This window comes from Thalassophryne amazonica, chromosome 10 (genome assembly GCF_902500255.1).
Source record: "Thalassophryne amazonica chromosome 10, fThaAma1.1, whole genome shotgun sequence".
NCBI classification, from domain to species: Eukaryota; Metazoa; Chordata; class Actinopteri; order Batrachoidiformes; family Batrachoididae; genus Thalassophryne; species Thalassophryne amazonica.
Window position 1 is genome coordinate 51,856,386 of NC_047112.1, and position 14,561 is coordinate 51,870,946.

Genomic DNA, 14,561 nt, shown 5'->3' on the forward strand with positions numbered 1-14,561 from the left:
CGGAGTCGGGTCGTGGGGGCAGCAGCTCAAGCAAAGCCGCCCAGACCTCCCGATCCACACATACCTCGTCCAGCTCCTTCCGGGGGAACCCCGAGGCGTTCCCAAGCCAGCCAAGAGACGTAGTCCCTCCAGCGTGTCCTGGGTCTTCCCCGGGGCCTCCTCCCGATGGGACGTGTCCGGAACACCTCTCTAGCGAGGCGTCCAGGGGGCGGAAAAGATGCCCGAGCCACCTCAAGTGGCTCCTTTCGACATGGAAGAGCAGTGGTTCGTCTCCGAGCTCCTCCCGAGTGGGTACCATTATTAAAAAAAAATTATATCTAAAAAAACTACTTGGAATTAAGCAGAAATAATTTGCATATGTTCATCAGACATATGTAGGTACTTTCAAAAAAAAAAAAAAAAAATCATGAGAATCCGAGTTGGTGACCTGGGAGACACTTGATTTCACCCAGAATGACCCAATAGTGAACCATCTACTTGGCTTGGTGCTAAGGGCCCCTTCACACATAACACGATTTAAGTTGACTAGCGCATGAAGGAGGACTTGCATGCCAGTTGTGAAAAATCAGAGCTGCCTCCAACACCTCATACATATGTCGCTACTGCCTCCAAAGCCTCGTACACCTGTAGCTACAACTATTTGTGCACGCCAGCGGCTGAAAGACAGTATGAAATCTAACAAGTTTCTCATGTATTATGTTGAAGCTAGTGACAAATAAACACTTCTAAAAAGGAAAACACTGTTTTTGTAACCTTTTAACACCTCGAGTGAATTACAAGACATCTCGCAGATGTCAGCGTGCACGCGCATGACATGCGGTCAAAGGTAATTTCTGGCCTTTTCAAAAGCTTATGTATGTGGTGCACACGCACCCTCCTGAAGATGCCGTTAAAAGGTAAATAAAATATTGCTTATGATTGATTAATTGATTGAGTTTATTCTGCAACATCAACATATACATACAGAGGTGAAAATATTAATGATACACGGAAAACACAATAAAGCATAAACTCTTATTTCCATTGTGGTCCTTGTGAAATTATCACGGGCAAAATAGAGGGGCTTGATTGAACATGTAGAAATTGTAAATAAGACAATACAATCTTAATAATTAATGTAAATAACAATAAATGTATAATTTTATACGTATGTGTGTGTATATAGTTTGCACTGTGGAAATTATAAAGAAGACAATAAGACAATACAGTAATTAACATAAATACCAGCTGTATAGCTATAATGTTCACACAACAGCAAATCTAGCACCGAAATTAGGACGAGAAAACAATGGACTAGAAGATAGTTCCTCTTTCCTAACTGATTGAATAAATATTTTGTTATTCAGAATATTTTGAAACTTACCTTGTTATTTAGGGCTAACTTTGACCTATTTGAAGAGGTCAAAAGGTCCCATTCTGTTTCCTATTTTTATGCTCATACGGCCGAGGGTATTTTAGCACTGCATTATGTTTAATATGCATCCTGTTTCCATGTAAACACACTTCTTGATACTTTTTAATCATTGTCCACACTGCCATTCTGCACGTTCCCATAAAACCCCCTGTGCTTCCCAGAATGCACCGCAGCGCCAGCTGAGTTCAGCCGTTTCAAAGCCATGTAAACAATGGCTAGCGAGGATGTGGATAGCGCCGATTCAGCGGGTTCACGAGTGATTGTGATGATGTCACATTCTCCCAAGTTGAGAGGGTTATCTAGAGGAGGTGTAGCACCTGTGATAAACTTCTGCTGTGCCCCTGTTGTCTTGTTGTCCATACTTCATGAGGTGTGTTTACATTGTGCTCTAAACTGGAACTCCGAATCCAACTTCTCGGGTGAGTCACGGATTGCCAGACGGCGTGAGATTCACAACTGCGAAACAGCGAATGGGAAATCTGCATGTGTGGTCCATCCTTTGCATGTAAACATGTTTGCTACAAAGAGGATATGGAGTCATGACACATAGCCAGTTTGAATCTATCCCTCACTTTAGAGCAATCTAGGGTTTGACAGCATTGATCATATTGTGACATTGGTATCAAATGAATGACTGTAATGAAGTCTTAGACAAATGTTTGACCTCTAGTCCCACTGAACAGGATCTAGGCTTGTGAATTGTCAACATCAAACTAAATATTAATCTTATAATCGCTTTAATATTTGCTCTAAATGCAAAAAAGTAAATGTTTGACCACTGCTTGTTTGAGCTCTATTGTGTATTGTTTAACTGGCGTCACTCAGAAAGAGGGCGGGAGGAGTACCAAAGGTAAATGTCCTTTTCATGCCTCGTTGGACATTTGTTTTACATTTATCTTTTTTTTTTTTGACGTTAGTGTAGTCACATCCTGAATTTTAGCTGTAATGTTATAATATAAAAGCTCATGATTAGCTTCATCCACAAAATTACTTATATCTAGAATGTTGTAACATTGGCAAAGAATCCAGAATGAGTTGTTATTACCAGCATTAACTAGACTCTCAAATACTTCTAAATGATAAAAATTTACATTGTTGCTGAGACATACTAACTTGAAATTGCTTAATATAAATTATCATACACTGTGTCTCTCTCTCTCTCTCTCTCTCTCTCTCTCTCTCTCTCTCTCTCTCTCTCTCTCTCTCTCTCTCTCTCTCTCTCTCTCTCTCTCTCTCTCTCTCTCTCTCTCTCTCTCTATATATATATATATATATATATGAAGCCAATATGAAGTCCGCATGTGGTATCGCCATGTTGTCAGCGGTCGCAGCACTGACTTTGGCTACATCTTGATGAACCCATAAATAGATAAAGATGTGACTCAGTTGTCTGACCAAAGAAGCCTGAACACGGCCCCATCTTCGAATCTCACCCATTCCAGCTAACAGACTAACCTCAGTTTGGGAGTTTATTAAATATATTTATGGGGACTGTGTGGTGGTTCTCAGAATGGTTTACTTTAGTGTGGGTATTAAAAGTTATGAGCTGCTTATTTTCTCAGTAATCGGGCATTAATGGGACCTAACGGCTCATTCTACCGATAGCTGCTAAAACCTCTCGCACTGTTAGCATACAACATGAAATAAGATGAAAATTTCACATATGCAATTATACTTAAATGCGAATATTGCAGCAGGGCCGTCTTAGATGAGCCGTTCAGACATTTCACTACGCAACAAACTATAAGAATAATTTATATCAAGTTGTAGAGATTTTCTTTGAGTTTGTTTAAAGAAGATAATTTTAGAAATGTTTATATTTAGAAGCCTGATTTACATTTTGTGTTTGAAATGGCATAAATAAAATGTGTGACATTACAAAGGACCCAGTCCTTTTGGAGGATACTGTAGTTTGCTCTCAAGCTACACATGATAAGACTGTCCCCTGTCATTGTGGCAGTGTATTCGATTTTTATTGCAGCTTTTATGTACTTTGCATCGTATTTATTCGTATGTCTGCACAGAGGCCATGCAGCAGTTACAGCTCCAGTTAGTCGAGTCTGAACAGCGAGCTGCCAGCTACAAGCAAAAGTTCAGTAAGATGGAAACTGACTACTGCAAGTTGATCGGAATAACAGCTGATCTTGTTGATTCATTGATGGCCTCCATCAGAGGAGAAAGGGTGGGTCTGTTATTTGTACAAGTAGACATATTTTAGAAAAAAAAAACCTTTCATAATGACAAGTAGTTAACAAAACATCCATTTGTTTTTAACATGCACGCATTAAGTTGGGTATTAGAAGACACAGCTCAGAATTGTAACCCTGCCCTTGATCTCTGCTCAATAACGGTATCCTAAAGCTCAAGAGGCCCTTTGTGTGTTTCCAGATCTCTCTTGAGTATGTGCGGAGTGTGTACGTTCGCTTGTTCAGCACACAGGGCATGGACCAGAGTATTGACCTCGCTTCACTCGGCACCGTAAGTCACAGCTTTCTGCTCTGTTTCAGTTTCTCACCTCAGTAACCAAAGACTGAAACTGGGATCTTCCCTTGAGTCAGAACGTTGTTAATCCAGCCATGGCAACCGTCAACACAATGCAACAGTGCAAATTTACATATTAAACAGAAAAATGGACATTGTCTTCTTTTAAAAATAGGGCTTTTTAACTGTGCAAATTGACATATTAAACAGGAAAATAAAATGCACTTTGCAGTTTTCAAAAGTCTTTTAAAAACTAAGGAGATGTAAATTATGTAATATGTTCATTTTTAGCTGACAGCATCGTTTTGTTTCACACAGTAATACAGAAAGTCACATATAAAACATATGTGAATGTTTTAAATTAATGAGTTCATCCACCACTCAAAATATTACACTAAATATGTTTACCCATGGCTCTGAAGTGGTTCAAAGAATGAAAAGGAAAAACAAAAACAGTTATATTCCTCGGAACAAAAAACAAAATCAGAATCTCAATATGTGTTTAATGTTTAGAAACAGAGACATTTATGTGAAATGATGGTAACCAGTTCTTTTCGTGCTTAGAAACCGACTTGCATTGAGTGCATTGTGTTAAAAGTGACTGCTATGACAACCTGTTCTCCCTTCATTGACCTTCATGGTAGTGTTCATCTCTGCCTTATGAAATCGTGCTTCTTTCTGCTTTGTAATGAACAACGTCTTTCTTTGTGTGTGTGTGTGTGTGTTTTTTGCTTGTGTGATGCTTTGTCCATAAAGGGATGCTATTCTGTGAGTCCCTATGATGATGGCTATGTAAGTTTCAAACATTTTCATCTTTGCTTCCATGTTTTGCCTCTGCACCCCATTGGCTCTCTTTTATTGACTTGATTGCACACACCATTCTAATCTCTCCTCTCTGTTACTTCCATGTCATTTTATTGTGCATTGATACACAACTTGTGACCCGTCTTTGTTCTTGTGTTTGTAAGTTGCTGTATATATGTTTAGAATTTTCACAATTTTTTTCATTTGTGACTGTCTTTCCAGGTTGTTAAGGTTTAATAATGAAATCAGTGGATAACCTTCTCTAATTGTCAGTGTTAAAGAATAACGTGAAAAGAGACTAGTGCGTTGCCCATGGGGATGACGTAGTGTTTATAAAATAGGTAGCTGACATTTTTCAAAGGTGCTAATAAATTGTGCAAAATTTCTATCATGACTTGGAATGGTGTGTGATTCCAGAATGTTTTTAGAATCTTAGACTTCAACAGTTTTTAGGAGAAGAACTCAGCCCTTTTATTTCTTGTTATTTATGTAATTATTTAATGTTAATTTATTGTCCTAATGTATTTATAAATTGTTTAGGTTCTTGTTATCATATACACACTATTATTATTATTATTATTATTATTATTAATATTACTTGTGTCATTTGATTTCTAAATGGACCACAATGGAAATAAGTATGTGTATTTTTAATGTATTTACAATTATATTGTATACTTGCATTGAACTTACTAAATAAAATCATACACGCACTCACTCTTTTAATATATAGATAATTTACCACCCCCTGCTGGATTGACATGTGAGTCCAGGATGTAAATGTTAATGTCCATTGTTCAGTGTTGTTATCTAATATATGTAGCTTCTCTAAAAATATTAGACCTATCAGCGTTTGATTTTGGTGCCATTCGTCCTTGACCCAAAACAGGCCTGGCGCCAGAAAAAAAATATTAAGGGGGCGATGAGTTTATCACAGGGGGCGGGGATGCCCCCTCCCCCAAAAAAGTGCGCACCGGAGGGGACGTGTCTCTGAGCGTGCGTAATGAATTGGGTGCGCTCCTAGAAAGCTTGTGTATTTAGGCTACACCGTTGTAAGAGACTGACTGAGTAAGAGTAAAGAGTGATGACAGTATTTTTTTAATTATTATTTGAACGTATAGACCCTCGGTCAAGTGATCTCCTGCATACCACAAAACCAAACCAACAACTGATCTGAGAAATGACACGAGACAGTAGATTAACCCCACATACAGCCCTCCATCACAAGCGCAAACACAGTGCAATTGGGCATGACAGTCACACAACGGGTCAAAGATAAACCTTTCATGTACACTCTCAAAAATATAAACGCAACACTTTTGGTTTGCTCCCATTTTGTATGAGATGAACTCAAAGATCTAAAACTTTTTCCACATACACAATATCACCATTTCCCTCAAATATTGTTCACAAACCAGTCTAAATCTGTGATAGTGAGCACTTCTCCTTTGCTGAGATAATCCATCCCACCTCACAGGTGTGCCATACCAAGATGGTGATTAGACACCATGATTAGTGCACAGGTGTGCCTTAGACTGCCCACAATAAAAGGCCACTCTGAAAGGTGCAGTTTTATCACACAGCACAATGCCACAGATGTCGCAAGATTTGAGGGAGCGTGCAATTGGCATGCTGACAGCAGGAATGTCAACCAGAGCTGTTGCTCGTGTATTGAATGTTCATTTCTCTACCATAAGCTGTCTCCAAAGGCGTTTCAGAGAATTTGGCAGTACATCCAATCAGCCTCACAACCGCAGACCACGTGTAACCACACCAGCCCAGGACCTCCACATCCAGCATGTTCACCTCCAAGATCGTCTGAGACCAGCCACTCGGACAGCTGCTGAAACAATCGGTTTGCATAACCAAAGAATTTCTGCACAAACTGTCAGAAACCGTCTCAGGGAAGCTCATCTGCATGCTCGTCGTCCTCATCGGGGTCTCGACCTGACTCCAGTTCGTCGTCGTAACCGACTTGAGTGGGCAAATGCTCACATTCGCTGGCGTTTGGCACGTTGGAGAGGTGTTCTCTTCATGGATGATGCGAAGGAGATGTGTTGCACTCCATGAGGCAAATGGTGGTCACACCAGATACTGACTGGTATCCCCCCCAATAAAACAAAACTGCACCTTTCAGAGTGGCCTTTTATTGTGGACAGTCTAAGGCACACCTGTGCACTAATCATGGTGTCTAATCAGTATCTTGGTATGGCACACCTGTGAGGTGGGATGGATTATCTCAGCAAAGGAGAAGTGCTCACTATCACAGATTTAGACTGGTTTGTGAACAATATTTGAGGGAAATGGTGATATTGTGTATGTGGAAAAAGTTTTAGATCTTTGAGTTCATCTCATACAAAATGGGAGCAAAACCAAAAGTGTTGCATTTATATTTTTGTTGAGTGGTCCCTTGTTTATCGCGGGAGTTACGTTCTAAAAATAGCCCGCAATAGGCAAAATCCGCGTAGTAGTCAGCGTTATTTTTTACAATTATTATAGACGTTTTAAGGCTGTAAAACCTCTTACTACACACTTTATACACTTTTCTCAAACAGGCATTAACATTTTCTCACTTTTCTCTCCTGTGTAAACACTCTCAAAGTTCAAACCTTAGTAGAAAAATAAGACCAACCTGTTTTCAGGCCCAAACATTTGTTTGAGAAATAAAAATAGAACGTTTTCCTATAAATAATTATGATGGCTTTTAGAACTAACGAATTTAATTTTAACGATCAATCTACGAGGTTGGACACATAAGAAATTATTAATAGTGACTGACCGGTATTTCACAGTTCCTCTGATCGCGCCTCTTCGTCGTGGCGCCACTCCGCTGAAGGCCTCGCTGCAGGTGTCTTTCCGAGTGAAGAACACAGTTATGGGTAGTTGTTGGCGCTCTTTTTTCTTCTGGGCGAGAAGATTCTTATAAACAGACACGCAGAACACAATGCGCGTACGCTCCCTTCGCGGTGCTGCGACCGGCCTGCTTGATGAGGATGCATAACACAATGTGCTGTAAAAAAAAAAAGCATGCAAAATTGGACTAAAACAATCTGTTATAGCAAGGGACCACTGTATTTACAACAATACATAACTTTTGTCTTACCATAAAAGTCCATATCTTAACATAAAATTCTGTGTGGAAACTGAATGCTAGCCTACCTCAGAAGAGTTTAAGCCTTTGGTTGGATGCCACGTTGAATCTTCTGAGAAGGACATCTCGCCACTCTCTGTTGAATTTCCTGGTTAAGTCATTCTCAAATGCCAGCCTTATTAAGTTCGCCTTTCGTTCATCAGCATGTTGCATCTGTGATCACTAGGCTTTTTCCACTCGTGTGCAAAATCTTAACACCCTCCCCAAGTGAGTCGTACTACATGATCTGCCTTTTGCTTGGTGGACTTGACGAATCCCAGGAACTCCAGCTCTGACACTGCTTGAATAAATCGAGCATGCTTTAATTCGTCCACCTTGCCATAATCGCTGGACTCAGGATCCTTGCCCTCTGCCGCACTGACAAGCGCAACCCTCAACTTATCAAATCGCTTGAACACAGACATGCGCCATATCCGTTTGTTTTAAAATTAATTACTTTAGTTAATTAATTTGGTTTATTTGTTAAATACGTGATATTATTGAATAACTAATATTTTGCTATATTTTCCAGTATTTCTTTTTCTTTCTTTTTTATTTTTATTTTTTGATAACGCTCTCATCCGAGGGGGCGAGGTTGATGACGTGAGGGGGCGTCGTCCCCAAACGCCCCCTCGTGGCGCCGGGTCCAACCCAAAATACATAAAAATGGCAAATGTTAGTTCTCCCCATTTTGTGTGTGATCAGAATTACACACGCAGAGCTTTTTGTCTTTTCTGCATTCTGCTGGAATCAGGTGCTTTTAATTTGACAAACAAAGACTGTGGTGGAAGACATTAAAAGCACTACATTTTTCACTTATGGTACTGAGAGCATGACATTTAAGTCACTCATGGTACCAGCAACATAACACTTAACTAAACTGACTAAACCAATTAAACCACAAAAACACAATAAATCAGTAATACTAACAACACTGTTAAACTAACATGAGCCACAATAACAACATTTAAAACCCCCGAACTCCCATGTTGCATTGCAGCACAACACCAATTGTTTACTGGTTAGCTACAATTGCTAATTTCTCAAAAAATATTTGTCATATCAACATTCCATTTTTGCAGTGTTGATCCTTAACACAAAATACATAAGCATACCAAACGGAACTTGTCAACTGTCCCCGGTTTCACCGTGATTGAAGCCATACACACGCATGCACGCACACAGAGGCCATTTGGTTGTTATAATATAGATTTTTTTTTTTTATTCCTAGTTTTTACTATATTTGACATAGTTTTATGGTTTTCCTTTTAATAAACATTTCAGCAAGCTAATATATGTACAGTAGGTAACATATATTAGCAGGTACCTTAAAATCAGACGGGAGAGTTTTTTTTTTTTAACTAAAAATACATAGATACTGATGTTGTAATCCGTTTTCACAGCTCTAATATTGTTTTCAATTTCAGTTTAATTCAATTTCAATTTATTTCATTTATATAGTGCCAAATCACAACAAGTTGTCTCAAGGCACTTCACACAAATAAGGTCTAACCTTACCAATCCCTAGAGCAAGCACACAGGCAACAGTGGTAAGGAAAAACTCCCTCTGATGATTTGAGGAAGAAACTTCAAGGAGACCAGACTCAAAGGGGTGACCCTCTGCTTGGGCCATGCTACCTACAGCAATTGACAAATGAACGCTGGACAGTCCATTTAGGAATTACAGTAATTTTTTTAGTAATTTTTTTTAGAGGTCATAAGTAATTGGACAAACTAAATACAAGTTATTGTTGTTAATATAAATCATCACTTTCACAGCAAGGGTTAAAGTCACAGGAAGGATACATAAACATTTCCATTTTCATCACTGAACATGTTTGGAATTCATTTGCATTAATCATTAAGAAATACAAAGAGTGTGATACTCTGTAGTCATCTCTCACGTCTCTTATTGTTGCTTATGTTTGTCTGACAAACATCAGCCCTTAGACGTTCCCAAATCTCATCATATCTCAAAAATGTTTTTGTTGGTATTTTTGTATAAATGTATGAATGGGAATTATATTTTTGTATAATCTTCACTCTTGGATGTTTGTATTCTCCCAGTTTTGCGCCATCCACTTAATAGAAATGCTGTCAAGCCACTTACTCACTGTAAGTCCACCAGACAGTCTGTACTATAAACATGGGATCAAATGGACTTTGTAAGAGAAGGCCAGCAGAGTAAAGCCCATTTACTGTCCATATTCCGGCTGATCAGACATTTGTGTTCTCGCACAATGCTCTGCTGATAACAGATAAGTTCATAGTGACAGTGGATGTTTGAAAGAGGATTAAGAAATTGTTTGTGTGCCTAAGGAACCTGCAGCAACTTGTGTCATCCCATTTCTGAAGGAGAGGCATGTCTGTCCATCTCTCTCCCAAGGATCCTATGTGTATTGCTTAGTTTATACCCATTGTGATGTGGTTTCACAGGCCAAGGAATTGTCAAGATAGGAACATACACCCGAGAAATCAACATGAACCCTTTCTACATGCACAGACATAGAACTATGAGGCTTTTATTTAAAATAAGAGGAAAAAAGTAATCCAGACATGCATTAATGTCTTTATGTGTTCTGCTCCTAAATTTTAAGGATTGTTTTTGACATTATATGCAACAATTTTCATCATTGAAAATGATTTAATTTTTAAAATACCAGACCATTTCTGCCTCTGTACCTTTATCGGGCAATTTTTACTGAACAATCATTATAAAAACCACAAAAAAAGTAAAACTATTCTCTTCAGTGGACATTTACAAAAATACTTTTAACTTCTCACATACACACACTGTAATATGTTCACATTCCCAGAATCCTCATTTCTCTTTATCTGAAATGGCTACACGCAGTATCGGTGAAGGGGAATCTATCAGACATGAAGGGTATTGACTTTACTAATCTTTGTCCTCTCGAGCAGTCATTGAAGTTTCTGTCATTGCATGGGTAATGTAACCAAACAGTGCTCGGTTGTATGGCTGGGGATTTTGTATGTATCACAAGCATGATATCTGCATGTCCACCCACTAAACAAATCAGTAGACCATTTCTAATTTTTCGGTGGAGAAAATCGCTTGAGCTGATGGTAAACTGCTATGGAAGATTTTGTTATTAGTATGGACATGTAGGTTTTTCTAACTAAATGAATGTGGGTTTGAAATACTGAAATTCTATATTTTAACATACTTCACTCCTCTCTGTCTTACCTCTTTTTTTTTTTTTTTTTTTTTTGCTGTCAATTATCAGGCCTCCTCTATGCTACGGGCATCCATTGAATTGCAGTAAGTCTTATGACAGAACAGGTCATCTTCATCAAAAACCTTGTTGGATATCTCTTTTCCTGTGCTTGTTTGATAGTATGGTGTCCTAGTCAAACGTGGCTATGTCCTTTTTATGAATTTCAAGGCGATACAGGGAGGTGCCGTTGCTGCCTTCACTGGACTACGAGAAGCTTAAAAAAGACCTGGTTGAAGGTTCAGATAGACTTCAGTGTTTGTTGCTTCAGGCCCTCTGCTGGGTGAGCAGTATTTATATTGTTAATTATTATCTCCACCAAGGAGGTAATATTTTCAGTGTTTTCTGTCTGTTTGTCTTTTAGCAAGATTAGGCACAAACTAGTCAGCCCCATTTTTCAGTAAAGTTGGGGAGGGATGGGGTATTGGCCAAGGAGGAAAGCATTAATTTTTGGATTAGATCCGATTAAGGAAGCAGAACAAGGATTGTTTTTTAACCCCCACTTTCTTTAACATAGCAATATAGCACATTTTTGATCTACATTTTGATTGTTATCTGGACCAAATATTATCTGTTCTTATACATTAGTGTTCAGAATAATAGTAGTGCTATGTGACTAAAAAAAGTAATCCAGGTTTTGAGTATATTTCTTATTGTACATGGGAAACAGGTACCAGTAGATTGAGTAGATTCTCACAAATCCAACAAGACCAAGCATTCATGATATGCACACTCTTACGGCTATGAGATTGGACTATTAGTAAAAAAAAAAAAGTAGAAAAGGGAGTGTTCACAGTAATAGTAGCATCTGCTGTTGACACTACAAACTCAAAACTATTATGTTCAAACTGCTTTTTTAGCAATCTTGTGAATCACTAAACTAGTATTTAGTTGTATAACCACAGTTTTCATGATTTCTTCACATCTGCGAGGCATTAATTTTGTTGGTTTGGAACCAAGATTTTGCTCGTTTACTAGTGTGCTTGGGGTCGTTGTCTTGTTGAAACACCCATTTCAAGGGTATGTCCTCTTCAGCATAAGGCAACATCAATCAATCAATCAATCAAATTTTATTTATAAAGCCCTTTTACAGCACACAAGGTGCACAAAGTGCTTTCCATTAAAATCAAACAAGGAAAAGACAGTCTGCATAAACAGTTAACATTCAAAAAATAAAATGCAAAATATAAATAAATAAATACACCATCACTGCTTAATAAGTATCAAAGCCAGTCTGAACAAAACGAGTTTTGAGTCGAGCTTTAAAAAGATGAAAGTCTGTCATGGTTCTCATGTCAGGGGGAAGTTTGTTCCAGAGTCTAGGCCCAGCAACAGAAAAAAGCTCGATCACCCCAGTGCTTATACCTGGTTCTTGGGACTTTCAGTAAAAGCTTGTCTGTAGACCTTAAGGCCCTGGTTGTGTTACGAATACACAGCAGTTCGGAAAGGTAAGAAGGGGCAAGACCGTTAAGAGCTTTAAAAACAAAGAGCAAAATTTTAAAATCAATTCTAAAAGAAACGGGGAGCCAATGAAGAGAATAGAACTGGAGTGATATGTTGGCGACGGGAAGTGTTTGTTAAAAAACGTACAGCTGCATTTTGAACCAATTGAAGCTGTTTGAGAGACGCCTGGGAAATCCCAACATAAAGTGCATTGCAATAATCGATCCTCGAGCTGATAAAAGCGTGAATGGTTTTCTCCAGGTCTGCACAGTTTAAAAAAGGTTTAACCTTTGCCAAGAGACGCAACTGATAAAAACTGGTCCTGACCACACTATCAATCTGCTTATCAAATCTGAAGCCACTGTCAAAGGTGACCCCAAGGTTTTTTTTACAGTGGCTTTCAGTTTAGCAGGCAGGTGGTTAAAATCAGTGGTGCAGTCGCCAAATAAAATACATTCTGTCTTCTCCTCATTTAAATGGAGAAAATTTTGACCTAGCCATAACTTTATATCTGCAATACCGTTGATGAGGGCTTGAAGAGCACCTGCTGTGTTCGGGATCACAGGCAAATAAATCTGTAGATCATCTGCATAACAGTGAAAAGCAAGATTGTGCCTGGCTACAATAGATCCTAGTGGCAACATGTACAATGAAAATAATAAAGGGCCAAGAATCGAACCTTGAGGCACACCGCAAAACAAAGGCACAACGGAGGAAGATAAATCACCGATCATTACAGAAAAAGTTCGGTTGGCTACGTACAGTTTAAACCATTTCAGTGCTGTGCCACGACTACCAACACACTGGTCAAGTCGTGATAAAAGAATAGAATGGTCGACCGTATCGAATGCCGCTGTCAAATCCAACATTACTAAAATAACAGGGCACTTGGTATCAACGGACAGAGCAATGTCATTGTGTACTTTTAAAAGTGCAGACTCAGACTCAACATGACCTCTTCAAGTATTTTGACATATCCAAACTGATCCATGATACCTGGTATGCGATATATAGGCCCAACACCATAGTAGGAGAAACATGCCCATATCATGATGCTTGCACCACCATGCTTCACTGTCTTCACTGTGAACTGTGGCTTGAATTCAGAGTTTGGGGGTCATCTCACAACTGTCTGCGGCCCTTGGACCCAAAAAGAACAATTTTACTCTCATCAGTCCACAAAATATTCCTCCATTTCTCTTTAGGCCAGTTGATGTGTTCTTTGGCAAATTGTAACCTCTTCTACACGTCTTTTATTTAACAGAGGGACTTTGCGGGGGATTCTTGCAAATAAATTAGCTTCACACAGGCGTCTTCTAACTGTCACAGCACATACAGGTAACTCCAGACTGTCTTTGATCATCCTGGAGCTGATCAATGGGTGAGCCTTTGCCATTCTGGTTATTCTTCTATCCATTTTGATGGTTGTTTCCGTTTTCTTCGATGCGTCTCTGGTTTTTTTGTCCATTTTAAGCATTAGAGATCATTGTAGATGAACAGCCTATAATTTTTTGCACCTGTGTATAAAGTTTTCCGCTCTCCAATCAACTTTTTAATCAAACTACGCTGTTCTTCTGAACAATGTCTTGAACGTCCCATTTTCCTCAGGCTTTCAAAGAGAAAAGCATGTTCAACAGGTACTGGCTTCATCCTTAAATAGGGGACACCTGATTCACACCTGTTTGTTCCACAAAATTGACGAACTCACTGACTGAATGCCACACTACTATTATTGTGAGCACCCCCTTTTCTACTTTGTTTACTAATAGCCCAATTTCATAGCCTTAAGAGTGTGCATATCATGAATACTTGGTCTTGTTGGATTTGTGAGAATCTACTGAATCTACTGGTACCTTGTTTCCCATGTAACAATAAGAAATGTACTCAAAACCTGGATTAATCTTTTTAGTCACATAGCACTATTATTATTCTGAACACTACTGTATGTTAGTGCTATCTTGAGAAATTCACAAAAAATATTGATAAAATGTCATATCTCAGAATGTTAAAGGTTACTGGTTATCTCCACAAATAATAGGGCTCAAAAAGTTAT

The 14,561-nt window shown here is 38.8% G+C and overlaps 1 protein-coding gene across 2 annotated transcripts in view; it reads left to right on the forward strand.

The window, feature by feature from the left end:
• Positions 1–14,561, forward strand: part of LOC117518769 (lisH domain-containing protein ARMC9) — a 139,800-nt gene that overhangs the window by 13,246 nt on the left and 111,993 nt on the right. The window contains exons 7-12 of one of the 2 annotated variants that reach the window (XM_034179997.1): positions 2,240–2,264; positions 3,439–3,596; positions 3,803–3,892; positions 4,652–4,687; positions 11,078–11,112; positions 11,237–11,348. In XM_034179997.1, the coding sequence (XP_034035888.1) occupies positions 2,240–2,264; positions 3,439–3,596; positions 3,803–3,892; positions 4,652–4,687; positions 11,078–11,112; positions 11,237–11,348 (456 nt within the window). The remainder of the gene's footprint in view (positions 1–2,239; positions 2,265–3,438; positions 3,597–3,802; positions 3,893–4,651; positions 4,688–11,077; positions 11,113–11,236; positions 11,349–14,561) is intronic. The other variant, XM_034179998.1, reaches the window with a different exon arrangement.